The sequence below is a fragment of the Leptodactylus fuscus genome, chromosome 11 (assembly GCF_031893055.1).
Source record: "Leptodactylus fuscus isolate aLepFus1 chromosome 11, aLepFus1.hap2, whole genome shotgun sequence".
Lineage (NCBI taxonomy): Eukaryota > Metazoa > Chordata > Amphibia > Anura > Leptodactylidae > Leptodactylus > Leptodactylus fuscus.
The window spans coordinates 23,097,862-23,113,134 of NC_134275.1; the positions used below are offsets into that span (position 1 = coordinate 23,097,862).

Genomic DNA, 15,273 nt, shown 5'->3' on the forward strand with positions numbered 1-15,273 from the left:
AAACTGGGCTGTTTAGAGGCTCCCTCCACCATTAATTGGTCCAAACTGGGCTGGTTAGAGGCTCCCTCCACCATGAATTTGCCCAAACTGGGGTGGTTAGAGGCTCCCTCCACCATTAATTGGTCCAAACTGGGCTGGTTAGAGGCTCCCTCCACCATTAATTGGTCCAAACTGGGCTGGTTAGAGGCTCCCTCCACCATGAATTTGCCCAAACTGGGCTGTTTAGAGGCTCCCTCCACCATGAATTGGTCCAAACTGGGCTGGTTAGAGGCTCCCTCCACCATGAATTTCCCAAAACTTGGCTGTTTAGAGGCTCCCTCCACCATTAATTGGTCCAAACTGGGCTGGTTAGAGGCTCCCTCCACCATGAATTGGTCCAAACTGGGGTTTTTAGAGGCTCCCTCCACCATGAATTGGTCCAAACTGGGGTTTTTAGAGTCTCCCTCCACCATGAATTGGTCCAAACTGGGGTTTTTAGAGTCTCCCTCCACCATGAATTGGTCCAAACTGGGGTTTTTAGAGGCTCCCTCCACCATGAATTTGCCCAAACTCTGCTGGTTAGAGGCTCAATCCACCCTGATTTTCAAAACAAATGTTGGTGCCAACCTCAACTTACTACAAGGGCCAAATTCACTGCTGGTGACAAGCTCTCCTCACTGCAAGTGCCAAATACACATGTTTCAAGGTGTTTTCCTACTGTCAGAGAGGTGGTATTGAGTGTGTAAAGTGTGTAGTTGTTAGGCTGTGATGTTGGGGTAATAGAGGGTCTTTGGTGTGTTAGATGCCCCCAGACATGCTTCCCCTGCTGTCCCAGTGTCATTCCAGAGGTGTTGGCATCATTTCCTGGGGTGTCATAGTGGACTTGGTGACCCTCCAGACACGGATTTGGGTTTCCCCCTTAACGAGTATCTGTTCCCCATAGACTATAATGGGGTTCGAAACCCGTTCGAACACACGAACATTGAGCGGCTGTTCGAATCGAATTTCGAACCTCGAACATTTTAGTGTTCGCTCATCTCTATTAACCATTATTCTATCCCTTCATTTATACATTAATTTATAGCTAATGGAAGGCGGATTGTTGGTGTTAGAGCTTCTTTTGGAGACTCCAGGGTCATCTCTTCCCTGTTCTGTAATATCACCGGATATCTGAAGTTCATGCAGTTGAGATTTATTGTCCCTGCTGTCTTGGTTTAGGAAGAGAATAAGACAGAAAAAAAAACACAAGCTGCAGCTTTCATTCTGGCTCAGTGTTTCAGATTTAATCAAATCAAATCAAACAGGTTTTATTGGCACGTCCGAATAGATATTTGGCATTGCCAAAGCTAGTAAAGTGTGTGTGTGTGTGTGTGTGTGGGGGGGAGTTGGAGTCGGGGGGGGGGGGGAGTGATGGGTATGGGGGGTTGGGGTGGTTGATTTGGGGTATAACAGTCCGTGGAGTCTCATCTTCCTCTTAGTTGGTGACCGCTATATGGGGGGGTGGGGTGGGTGGTTTGGGGTGATTTAACTACTGGGCAGTTTTGAAATAAATATATATATATACACACACACATATACTTATTCTTATAGGATTGAACTGGCCTGCAGGATCCTCCCATTGTCTTGTGTTGTGCTCAACACTAAAGCCATTTGCTCCAATGGAGGAGAACCCAAGAATATTACAGTCTGTATTTCAGAGGGGCCTCTCACATGTTTTTAGTATATGTTATATTGACATTTATTTTATTAATTTATTTTCCCAATCTGTGGTGACATTTTCATGAACAGAATTCTCTGAGCAATAGAAAAAGTTCAGGAAATTAGCGGTAGTCTAAGATCAATCACATTTCGCCACATGTAGAATTCTATAAAATAACAAATTAAGCCATACTGTTGTCAATGCCGCTATCGTGCTGTCATGTACCAGGTGCCCCATTTATTCTCTGTATCATGGCCTCCAATGATGATGTTCCATCATGGACATATGGCCCCTGCAGCCAGTCCCCTAACACTTTTGGTTAAATTGTTTAGGGCCTGACAACTACTTTGTGGCTGGGAGGGCAAAAGTTAGTAAACTTTGGCTGTAATGCCCTGTTCACATCAGTGTTTGGATTCCGTCCGGGGGAGTCCACATGGGGACCCTCCCGAACGAAATACCAAGCGCAAGTGCAAAGTGCTGTGCTGTAAAAGCGCACAGACCCCATACACTATAATGGGGTCCATGCAGTGGCGTAACTAGGAATGGCGGGGCCCCGTGGCGAACTTTTGACATGGGGCCCCTTCTAAGAGGAGTACATGGGCGTGCAGGCTGTATGTGAATAAGAGGGTGACGTGGGGTGCATGGTGTGTATAAGCAAGAGGGGAAATGGGGGTGCAAGCTGTGTGCGAGCAAAAGGGCGATCTGGAGGGGGGAACCCCCCATTCCACCACACTCTTAATCACCCACAGCCTGCAGCCCCATTCCCCCTTCTTTCTCACACACAGCCTGCGCCCCCCCAGGTTACCCTCTTTGCTCACACACAGCCTGCACGCCCATGTACCTCTCTTGCTCACACACAGCCTACACCACCCATTCCCTCCTCTTGTTCACATAGGGTGGAATGGGGGTTGCAGACTGTGAGTAAGAGTGGTATATGGGTGTACAGGCTGTATGTGAGAAAGGAAGGAATGGGGGTGCAGACTTTCTCACACACAGCCTGCACACCCATGTACCCCTCTTCCTCACAGCCTATAACCCATTTGCCCATTGTACACTGACCTGACAATCCGGGTAGCTCCACCCACAAAATACACTGAGTCTATGTTAGTAGATTAAAGGACTTTTGATGACGTCATGTCTCAGGTCCTTCAATCTACTAGTATAGATGCCGGCACAGGGCCTGGGGACAGCGGGCAGGAGATAGAAGTGTCTCCTGCTCGCTGTCACTATGCAAGTGCCAGGAGGCAGCGGGGGCCCGGACAGCAGGCGGCCCCTGCTTGGGTGCAGTAGTAAAGGCAGCAATTGCTATCTTTACTACTGTTAAAGAGGACCTTTCATGTTTTGGGGCACAGGCAGTTCTATATACTGCTGGAAAGACGACAGTGCTCTGAATTCAGCGCACTGTCGGCTTTCCAGATCTGTGCCCCGGGTAAAGAGCAATCGGTCCCGGTACCATAGCTCTTTACAGTCAGAAGGGTATTCCTGACACTCTGTCAGGTACGTCCATCTCCACAGCAGAACTCCCCCCTCCCCTCCTAATAATACTCATCTATGGACGAGCACTGTGAGCAGAGGGAGGGGGTGTTCCTCCCCGCTCACACTCTACAGCGCTATTGGCGCTGCTGTGGAGAAGGACGCTCCTGACAGACTGTCAGGAACGCCCTTCTGACTGTAAAGAGCTACAGTACCGGCACCGCTAGCTCTTTACCCGGGGCACAGATAAGGAAAGCCGACGGTGCGCTGAATTCAGAGCACTGTCGTCTTTCCAGCAGTATATAGAACTGCCTGTGCCCCAAATCATGAAAGGTCCTCTTTAAAAGATGGACTGTTTGAGGAGGCAGCTCCTCTCCATCTTCAGGCAGCACCCGGTACTGCAGTATATAGGGCCTGTTACGTGCTGGAGTAACTCCAGCAGGTAACGGCCTATTTTTTAAAAAAATCTGCAGCTGTAGCAGCTGTCACCGGGCCCCCTAGTGTCCCGGGCCCTGTGGCAGCTGCTACTGCTGCTACCCCGGCAGATATGAACCAACCTTTATACCCTGTTCACATCTGCTTTTGTATTCCGTCCGGGAAGAGTCTGCATGGGGACCACCCGAACAGAATACAAGCTCAATTGCAGTAAAAGCACACGGACCCCATAGACAATAATGGGGTCCGTGTGCTTGCCACACACTGCCCACATAAATCATCCGGACAGGAAAGTAGATGGTGAACTACTTTCCTGTCTGCACGATCCCTGGCGGTAAGCACATGGACCCCATTATAGTCTATGGGGTCCGTGTGCTTTTACTGCACCAGCGCTTGTGTTTGGTACTTCTGCGCCCCACTCACCACTTTTTATGAAAGCGAGTGGAGTGGGACCGAATTAATACTATAACTCATGCCTGGTGTGAATTTATTAGTTCTCTGGCCTAGATGTTAATACTGGCGCATGGGAGTGCTCGAGAATTATTAAGAGGCCAAAGCCTTTGACTAATTTTCCTACACGAGTCGTCATAAAATCCCCCCTCCCCAAGTATATCTATAAGAATGATAAAAGGATGGGTAAGTTTCTAGTAAAATAAAAAAAAATCTGTGACATTCTACAAAACTAAAAATGTGTTTTCATTTAGGTAAAACGATGACTCTCAAGATATCCTGAATCTGGAATGGTTTAGATAAACATGGAAACACTGGAGTCAGAACTAACCTGTCCAATTTGTCTGGAGCTATTTGAGGACCCGCTTCTGCTTCCGTGTGCTCATAGCTTGTGCTTCAGCTGTGCTCATCGTATACTTGTTACTGGAAGCTCTTCCAGTGAAATAGTGGAACCTGTTACAGCCTTTCAGTGCCCGACCTGTAGATATGTCATTTCTCTCAATCATCGCGGTTTGGAAGGGTTGAAACGCAACGTGACTTTACAGAACATTATTGATCGCTTTCAGAAGGCCTCTATCAGTGTACCAAGTTCTCCCAGCGACGAACACAGAGACAAAATCTACAAAAGTATCCCAATCATGGCAACGGAAAGGATCCCATGCCAGTTCTGTGAAGTGGAGCCACCAAGAGATGCCGTGAAGACATGTATCACTTGTGAGGTGTCTTATTGTGACCGATGTCTACGGGCAACTCACCCTAATAAGAAGCCTTTTACCAGCCACCGCCTGGTAGAACCGGTACCAGATGCACATTTTCGGGGACTTATTTGTCTGGAACACGAGAACGAGAAGGTTAATATGTACTGTACCGTAGATGATCAGCTTATTTGTGCCTTATGCAAATTAGTTGGTAGACACCGAGAGCATCAGGTGGCTTCATTAAGTGATCGCTATGAGAAGCTAAAGGTAAGACACAGTTTACATTGCTTGGTAATTGTAACGCCTTGTCTTATGTTCTCAGTTATTTCTTGATGTTCCCTACATGACCACTTAAAGGGATTCTATCATTAGAATTCCCTTTTATAACTAAGTACACGTAGGAATGGCCTGAAGAAAGGCTATTCTTGTCTTACCTTTATTATTCTGATCCGTGCCGCCGTTCCTGAGAAATTTCTTCTTTCTTCCATATGTAAATTAGTTTTCAGACAGCACAGGGGGCGTCCCCTCTGAAGTCTGAAAACTCTCCAGTGATGCCTCCATCTCCAGACCACCTCTCCTCACACGTCACCTTGGTGCCTTCATCCAAAAGCGCCGAATGCGTATGTCCGTTGGCCATTTTCCTGTGGCTGAACGGGAGAGTGTACTTACCGTATATAGTCGAGTATAACCCAAATTTTTCAGCACAGCTTTTGTGTTTATACTCGAGTCAAGCAAAAAAAAAAAAAAAATATATATATATATATATATATATATATATATATATATATATATATTTTGGGAGGGGGGTCTATGACCAGCCACAATAGTAATGTATAGAATCTCCCATAAAATAGTGAAGAAAAAAAGAAGCTTTAAAAAAATATAATAAAAAAAATAAAGTAAATAAAAGTTCCAAATCCCTCCTTTCCCTAGAATACATATAAAAGTACAAAAAGACTGTGAAACACATACACATTAGGTATCCCTGTGTCTGAAAGTGCCCAGTCTACTGAATAAAGGGTACCTGCAGTGCTCCTGTTCCGTCAGGAAGGGGTTAATAGGAGCACTGCAGATACCCTATATTCAGCCAGGCTGAATTCCAAGTGGGGGAAAAAAAACCCAGTCCTCAAGCTCAGGGAAGGGGCAGACAGACAACCAAACACCCCCTCCCCTTTCCCAGCAACTACTGCACCCAAAAACTCCGACCATTTTAATTTTTTAAATTTTCCAGTAGCTGCTGCATTTCCCCCCCTCGGCTTATACTCGAGTCAATAAGTTTTCCCAGTTTTTTATGGTAAAATTAGGGGCCCCGGCTTATATTCGGGTCGGCTTATACTCGAGTATATACAGTAGTTAAAAAAAGGGAATTCTAATGATAGACTCCTTTTAAAGGGATGTCTCATGAAGACAATGCCATGCATATACTCTGTTATGACATATGGATGCCATAGAGGAGGTGCTTGAGTCCCCCTCTAAAAGCCAAAATTGAGAGTCACTCATAGTCACATGTCGTGTGTGTTAATATGATGTTAGGCCTGCAACGCAGTACACAAACACTTGTAGGGAGTACAAAAGCCGATGTGTATGACCGGCTGTGGATCTGCTTCTTTTATTATCTTATACAATCTTCATCCATTTTTCTTCATCTTGGACGAACCCTTTGGTGGTTGTTCTTGTACTATGGTATGCATTATTTTCCTGTTCTTTATATGGACCCCTGGCTCATATTTGATTTGTGGAAGTATATATATATATATATATATATATATATATATATATATATATATATATATATTAGGACTGTGAAATGATGACCATTAGACTGTGTACTCTTCTTCTATTAGTGTTGCAGGTTATGTGGCTTGGACAGCTCTTTTTAGAAAACCGATCATTTGGATATGGTGATACGATCTCATGGCGGAAAGTCATTGCAAATATCTGAAATCTGTGGAGGAGCAGTGGAGTCAGGGAATTTGGAGATGGAGATCAGTAGGTGCATATTGGTTAGTAGATGGTCCTGGCCTCAAAACTAAGCTTGATGATCCTCTGGGCTCTTAGTTTTTGGGATCCCTATTAAATGGTTGGTCCTAATATATTCCAAAAAAGCCCAAAATACTTATATTGTAGTAAGATAGACCTGGTCTATGGGTTGTTTCTTGTACTGGAGCTTAGTTGGGGGATTCATTTTGAACTACAAAACCTATTTCTAGGACGAAAGTCTCAGACAAACCCTATAAGAAGGCTTTAAAACGTAGGATAGATTTACACGGGCAGATTTCCTGCCTGAACAAGCAGTGATGTGCAGTCTTATCGATCACACTCTGCTTGTATAACAGGTCTTTTACACAAGCTTTATTAGGGCAGTTTCTCGTTCATATCATTGTTTGTGCCCATACAGTTTGCATATTGTTGGCAGCACTTCCCTGTATACATGGGAGGGGTGCTGCTGACAGAGATTACTTTTTTGGCTTGCATAGAAGATGCGATCAGATGTTCCTGGTCTGTCAGCCGCTTGCTGCCTTGTTTACTCCATAATCGGGAATAAGGTTTTTAACAGATTTTCGTTGTACCAATTATCGGGCCAGGCGTAAGGCCATTTATTATGTTTCAGTTTCTAGACTTAGTTACTGTATTTTTTTTTACGACATCCAATAGTTTGATACGCAAATCCATTCTATAGCTATACATAGAGTAGAGATTTCGGTAAGTGAAGTTAAGGGGAGTCTATCACCATGAAAATACAGTCGAATCTGTAGACAGCTTGTTATAGGAGTAGGACAAGCTAAATAGATTGATCTATAAATTGGGGGGAAAGATTCAGAATAACTTGTAATTTATTACCGTATATACTCGACCCGAATATAAGCCAATGCCGCTAATTTTACCACAAAAAACTGGGAAAACTTATTGACTTGAGTATAAGCCAAGGGGGGAAATGCAGCAGCTACTGGAAAATTTCAGAAATTAAAATGGTTGGAGTTTTTGGGTGCAGTAGATGTTGGGGAAGGGGAGGGGGTGTTTTGGTTGTCTGTCTGCCCCTTCCCTGAGGACTGAAGTTTTTTTTCCCCCACTTGGAATTCAGTCTGGCTGAATATAGGGGATCTGCAGTGCTCCTATTAACCCCTTCCCGACGGAACGGGAGCACTGCAGATCCCCTATATTCAGTGGACCGGGCACTTTCAGACACAGGATACCTAATGTGTATCACAGTAATTTTCTACTTTTATATGTATTCTAGGGAAAGGAGGGATTTACAACTTTTATTTACCCTATTTTTGTATTATATTTTTTTAAAGCTTTTTTTTTTTCTCTCCATTTTTATGGGAGATTCCATAGATTACTATTGTGGCTGGTCATAGACCCCCTCAAAAAAAAAAAAAAAAAAAATTTTTTTTTTTTGCTTGACTCAAGTATAAGCCGAGGGGGGGCTTTTTCAGCACAAAAACTGTGCTGAAAAATTCGGCTTATATTTGAGTATATACGGTAATTTATTTGTTTATTCTCTGTATGTTTATAAACAGTCATTTAGTCATGGGGGCGGTCCTATCGGTGAATGATAACACTCCATGTAGAACCACCCCATGAATAAATTGATAAATGACAAAACTTTGTATCATCCACATAGTAGAAAAAAGAGGCAATGGGCGCGCTGGTCTAAATGACTGTCTTTATTTATTACACAACGCGTTTCGGGAATACAGATGCCTCTCTCAAGTGTGAAATTTTGTATCAATCTGCTCAGCTCCTTCCACTCTATAACATGATGCCGGCAGATACCATGTGTGCTGACAGTTAAGCACAACTAAACTTTTTGTTAATATATAAATCTACTGTGCAAGTGAAAGATAATAAACTTTTTTAATATACCTACCATTGATCAAATCTGATGTCTATGGAGAGGGTAGGGGGGAGGAAGAGAAGCGTTCTGTAGAACCTTCGGACATCTGCACAATAGAGAGACAGTTCTCCTTCACGACACAGGAATACAATTCTGGCTTCTCCTGCAAGAAATAAGTCAAATAATTTAGTAGACAGCCTCATATCTGTCTGTCTGTTTTCTTATCCTTCCTCTGCTTTATATAGACTTCATTGTAAAATGATATGCTTGTGTATACTGTACAAACCAAAATCAAGATAAGACATAAAGACACTTTTCTTTAGTATATTGCAAATTATGTTTCTCTCACCTGCACTATTGATTTATGATAAAATAAAGTTTAGTTAGACTTTGGGAAGTCTGCACACAAGGTTAGAAATTGATTGAAATACACATATGCACAAAATATCTCAGTGTCTGGAGTTTCTTAGTTATCTTGATATATTTGTGAAGCAGTTTCACATTTTATTTGATTTATTTTTATCTGACACCCACTCTCTCTTAAAATGATAGGAGACTGGGGAATTGCCAGAGCTCTGTCTGTTACTGGTATCATTATGTAAAATCTTGGCTTGTCACTAGGGCACCTCTATTATAATTATAATTATATATAATTAATATATTATAAATATAATTATGTTGGGCTTGTTGGGGTTTGTTGGGCTTGTTGGGGTATGTTGGGCTTGTTGGGGTATGTTGAGCTTGTTGGGGTTTGTTGGGCTTGTTGGGGTATGTTGGGCTTGTTGGGGTATGTTGAGCTTGTTGGGGTTTGTTGGGCTTGTTGGGTTATGTTGAGCTTGTTGGGGTATGTTGGGATTCTTGGGGTATGTTGGGCTTCTTGGGGTTTGTTCAGCTTGTTGGGGTTTGTTGAGCTTGTTGGGGTTTGTTGGGCTTGTTGGGGTATGTTGGGCTTGTTGGGGTATGTTGAGCTTTTTGGGTTTTGTTGGGCTTGTTGGGGTATGTTGAGCTTGATGGGGTATGTTGGGCTTTTTGGGATATGTTGGGCTTGTTGGTTTTTTTGGGTTTGTCGGGGTATGTTGAGCTTGTTGGGGTATGTTGGGCTTGTTGGGGTATGTTGGGCTTGGTGGGGTATGTTGGGCTTGTTGGGGTATGTTGGGCTTCTTGGGGTTTGTTGAGCTTGTTGTGGTTTGTTGATCTTGTTGGGCTTGTTGTGGTATGTTGGGCTTGTTGGGGTTTGTTGGGCTTGTTGGGGTATGTTGGGCTTGTTGGGGTATGTTGGGTTTGTTGGGCTTGTTGGGGTTTGTTGGGCTTGTTGGGGTTCTCTGGGCTTGTTGGGGTTTTCTGGGCTTGTTGGGGTATGTCGAGCTTGTTGGAGTATGTTGAGCTTGTTGGGGTTTCTAGGCTTGTTGGGGTATGTTGGAGTTTGTTCCATTGTTTGCAATTTTGTAATAGATTGGTGGTGTCACGTTTATCTTCATTATTGGACCCCTGATCTTTATGCATTTCTTAGGCTAAAGTACTACAAAATATTGACTGATCTTGGATATTATAGAATGTGTAGCTTCTTTACATTCTTACCATATACCTGCCAAATAGGAGAAAACTGCAAGTGTATGAAGCAAATACTGTTACTATAGACTCATGGCTTCTACTGACAGGCAGATGTTATTTTAATGTGAACTGTATCTGAATTTGCACATTTGCCCCACCTTGTTAAAAAATGTAGACTCCAGACGCAGTGACAGAACAGGAATTGGATTTAAGGAAAGTGCGCTGTCATCCAGTGCTGCAGTATAACATGCTAAGTGGTGATCACTTTGTGAAGGTCACTTGTACACTTGGCAGGTGTATAGTCATTAGATACTTGTCAGTCTCTTGTCATGATGTAGGTGTTCACACATTTACTTCATCTGTATAGCGCTGCCTCTGGTTTCCACTGATATATTTTAGGCTGGATTTATACACAGTTTCTGTAACGTTTTCATTTTTATTGCTGCTTTTGGTTGAACTCAATGGCTTACTACATTTTACATGTGTATTTTTACACGTGTGAACTGGACAAAATGAGCGGAGCGTTACATCGTGTGAAGGAGCCCTAAAGGGGTTTTTCAGCTTCAAATTGATGTTTATGTCTGATAACCACAGAATAGGTCATCAGTATATTGCTTGAATAGGAACAGGGCTGCCGTACTCCCCATCCAACAGCACCTAGAAGCTGCCAAAACAGCTGATCTGTGTGGGGTCCAGTTGTTAGACCCAAAAGGTCACATTCTGATGACCTATATCAGTCTGAAAAATCAACTTGTGGCCTGACATTCCCTTTAAGGGCCTGATAGATCATTTGTAGGAAAGATCTTCAATTTGCTTATTTGTCATTGATCGCATCTGTACAAATTGTTGTCAGCACATCCCCTGGTGCATCTGTCTGTCACTTGCAATAAAAACAGTCTGAGAAGGGTAGAGGGGAATGAGCAATCACCTTAACAGTTGTATTGATTCATAAAACATACAGTATTTACCCGATATTTGGGAATCTGTCAATATTTCATGCATGTGGCTTTTGCAGCATAAATATACTTCCAGGTTCCTTTTAAAACATGTGATACACTTGTGATTTTCCATAGATGAAGCGCCATGTCTGGGATTCTTGAAACAGGTTTGATATGCCTGGAGCAAATTAATCTCACATGAACTCTGCAGATGTAGCAGAGCTGAATTCACTTACTGTAATACAATGGTGTGTGAAGGAGGCTGCACAGAGCAAACAGAGCCCTGGGGATTGTGTGTCACAGTATAATGCTTTGTCTGCCAATATTCTCCCCTTGAAGCAAAGCCTACATGAGAAAGCTCCATGCACAATAGGGGTCCGTATTATGGCTTCGTACAACACAGGCCGATAATATGGCTGTTTGCATGAGGCCCTCAATATACACAATATGTGTGCATCCCAGTGCAGTGTTTTCCATTGACAGCATTTGTATGTAAACTTCTCTAAAGGAAAACTGGGGCACAGCAGCCGATAACATGATGGCTTTCATTTAAAAATGGTCAAAAACATGAAAGTGAACATGGATTATACCATGGAGGTGTAACATGAGGCCCCAAGACCCCGGTGCAAATCTGTAATGGGGCCAATACCTATCGTATGCCATATAGAATAGTGGTGTGCTTCATGTGTCAGATAGACCTTTAGGGCCCCCTCAGAGTCCAGGGCCTGGTGGCAACGGCTACCTCTGCACCTCCTGCTGTGGGTGCAGTAGTTCAGAACTACAGATCAACCTTACTAGTTTGGGAACATTCACATCATGTTTATAAAAATGGATATAAATGTATGCCGGACACGGAATCATAGTCTACTATGCAAAAGCAATAGCAGGCATCTTTAACAGTCTTAAAGGGATTATCTGAGGAGTAAGAAAGCTTACTAGGACATTCCCTGAATCGATTACTAATTTATAAGTGAGTCCCCCAGAGCACCGAAGTTTACCCCTACACAAGCCAGCTGGGGTGGCCGAACTCTTGTCCCTCTGCTTAAGTTGCACCCTGCATAAGTTATCTTTGGGGTTTTGGGAGACCAACTTATATATTCACAATAAAGCTTAGCCAGTGGAGGGAATGCGCTAATAAGCTTTAGTATATCCCCGATAACCACTTTAACCCTAACCAGATGGATGTTTTTCTATTGCCATATGCTTTATTCCACATTTAACAAATTTGCTAAGCATACTCACTAAACACAATACAACATCCCCATGTGAATACATCCTTATCCTGCTCCCAGGTCTGCTTGCATTATTCAGTCTGAAATAACTCTATACAAAAAAATAACCCAGAATTTTAGACTTTATTCTGCAGTTTCTGGATTGATATCAAAAGAGGCAATAAGGAATAATGCTTGTAAGCCCTAGTTGTGAGACACTGGGATAACGTGTTTGTGAAGGCAAAATATCAAGGAAAGATAATACTGTACAGCAGTCCAAATACTGTATATAGATGGTCCCACCTTTTGTCTTAAGACAACGAGTACCTCCTTCCCATGTAGTAATTTGTGTCTAAACAGACATAACCACATCACAGTGTTGGCAGGTCCCATTACTGTAGGTACAATATACATGTGGTGGATCCTAACATAGTTGTGCCCAAATAGCAGTTTTCGGTCAGGTATACCACAATACATCCAGAATAACCACAGGCTTTTTCCTTTTCTTTTCAATTATAAGGTGTCTCCCTTTATATCTACAGTAGCGATGTATGATGGATGAACCCTCGTCTTCAAGTATTAAACCAGAATTTAATTAAATGTCCACCAATGGCTCAGGAATGGTGGTGGTGGAGAAAAGATTCCAAATACGTTGGATCGAGGACCAACTACTGACTATTCAGTTTTTTCTTAGACTGAGTCCAACTTCTGCTCTGACTCCCGACTCCTTCATAAATGGCCGACAGCCATAGTCAGTCAGAAGCAGAAGAGCTGCTCTAAATAATTACAAACTAGTGACTGAATTCCTATAAAAGTAAATAGGCAACAAACTACTGTATATACTCGAGTATAAGCCGACCCGAATATAAGTTGAGGCCCCTAATTTTACCACAAAAACCTGGGAAAACTTATTGACTCGAGTATAAGCCTGGAGGGGGGGAATCCACCGTTGCAGATAAAAAGTCTGGTCATGTGCATTGCAGCTTAGTAACTCCATGGTGATCATAGTAATAGCAGTTAACCCCATCATGTCCCTCACATTAACCCCCTGTGTGCCTCACATAAGAGTTACTGATATGTGGGACATATGAAGGTAATAATTTGGTATCTTCATAATTAAGTTCCTTTATTAGTACCCCATGTGTCTCACATATTAGTAACCCTTATATGGGGCACACAGGGGTTAATATGAGGGACATGATGGGGTTAACTGTTATTAATGCGAGGCACATGGAGTTACTGAAACTAAATGAATAACCCCAAATGCCTGACATTTATAAGAATAGTAACCCCAGCAGGTACCTGTGTGTTTTACTTTCTCTTTACTGTAGCTTCCTCTCCTCAATATGACAGACATCTTCTGTAAGAAACAATGAATCTTGCACATAATGGCCACTGACTTATCGGCAGACGTTACATTCTAGTGGCTACCTTTGATGACATCACAGTCACGTGATTTACATGACAAGCCAATCACAGAGCAGTAGCACTAAAGGACCTCCCCCTTCGTTTAATATATGCAGGTCTTTGCAAGTCTCTGTGCTCCATGGACCCTGACTCGAGTATAAGCCGAGGGGGGCTATTTCAGCATAAAAACTGTGCTGAAAAATTTGGCTTATACTCAAGTACATACCATATGTCTCTTACTAATTATACAGTCCCAATACTAACCGTATAATATCATTAAAAATTAATGATTTAATTAATTAAATATTTTGAAGCTGGGGTCATAGTTGTCAACTTTTTTCTGAATGGGCCCTGACTCTAACTTTGCAACTCCCCACCCCTGGTCAGCAGGAAGCCCCATGTATTGTGCAGTGAGTGCACCTCAGCTCCCAGTCACTTACATCTCCTATGGATAGGCTGCCAATATGTATTCTTGGACAATTCCGTTAACTTTTTTGCTAAAGTAGTAATTCTATGACATCATAGCAGCCTTTACTTCCCATGCACATCAATAAGCACGTTGGCACCAATAATCAGATTAACTAGTTAGGGTTCTTGAGCCATTGATATCCTGCAAATAATTCTACATTGACATGGGAAGGAGGTGAAATCCACTATTGAGAATGCTGATTTATTAACCTGTGAGGAGGGGGCACAGAGATCATCTTTTGCTCTGGAGGACTCGGCATGACTGTGCATTACACAAACATATCATTGATTTCGCGTGATGCAGTGTAACGCTTAATCTCCCTAGTGGGAATGATGTAGGGATATTGAACACTTGGTGCGGGGTTACCCTACAGATTACAGCAGATTTATGAGATCTGAGCATTGACAGATTTTAAAATATAACGATATTGTCTAAAGTAAAAAAAAAAATTAAAACCAAAAATGTTTTACAAGGATCTACTGGGATTACCAGAGGCCAGAAGTAATTCCATGTAACATCCCAGTATTGAAGTGCTAGTGACTATCCTTCACACAGTGTGGTCATAGCTGGTCTATGTGGATGAGTGGATCAATATTCCTAACACTGATGAATTCATAGACGGATAGTTACGAAAAAAAACCACTTACATAAAGTTCTTGCTGCCAGAATGGGACTAATTGAATTACCTAGCGGCCTCTTTCTCTGTACTTGCATATTCCCTTTTTGCATGTTCATCAGTTTACACCAAGCATTGCATACATATTTCTTAATCACTTGAAATTTGCATAATTAAAATGAATTTGTCCTCATAGCAAATTAAAAACAAATGACCTAATCATATACTTGATGCAGGAAAATACTGATATCTAATTTACTAAAGAACAGATGAACAACTGAATGCTCATGAGCCGTGCCAAGCTGAAGATGATAATCCTGAGATGTGATGATGGGAGGGCAGCGCTGTCATATTGATGATATATTGATGCCGCAGCCATTCTGTACTGCCTTCTTTATGAATATTTGGGGAATCCTTAATGATTGGGTACGAGCTCGTATAGTAATGTATTGAATACTAGTGGTTATCACATTTACAAATTTATCATAACAGAAAACATTGGATATAGT

The 15,273-nt window shown here is 42.5% G+C and overlaps 1 protein-coding gene across 1 annotated transcript in view; it reads left to right on the forward strand.

Moving 5' to 3' along the window:
* Positions 1–15,273, forward strand: part of MID2 (midline 2) — a 213,923-nt gene that overhangs the window by 15,122 nt on the left and 183,528 nt on the right. The window contains exon 2 of the mRNA XM_075259369.1: positions 4,291–5,001. Coding sequence (XP_075115470.1) covers positions 4,342–5,001 — 660 coding nt within the window. The 5' untranslated portion in view covers positions 4,291–4,341. The remainder of the gene's footprint in view (positions 1–4,290; positions 5,002–15,273) is intronic.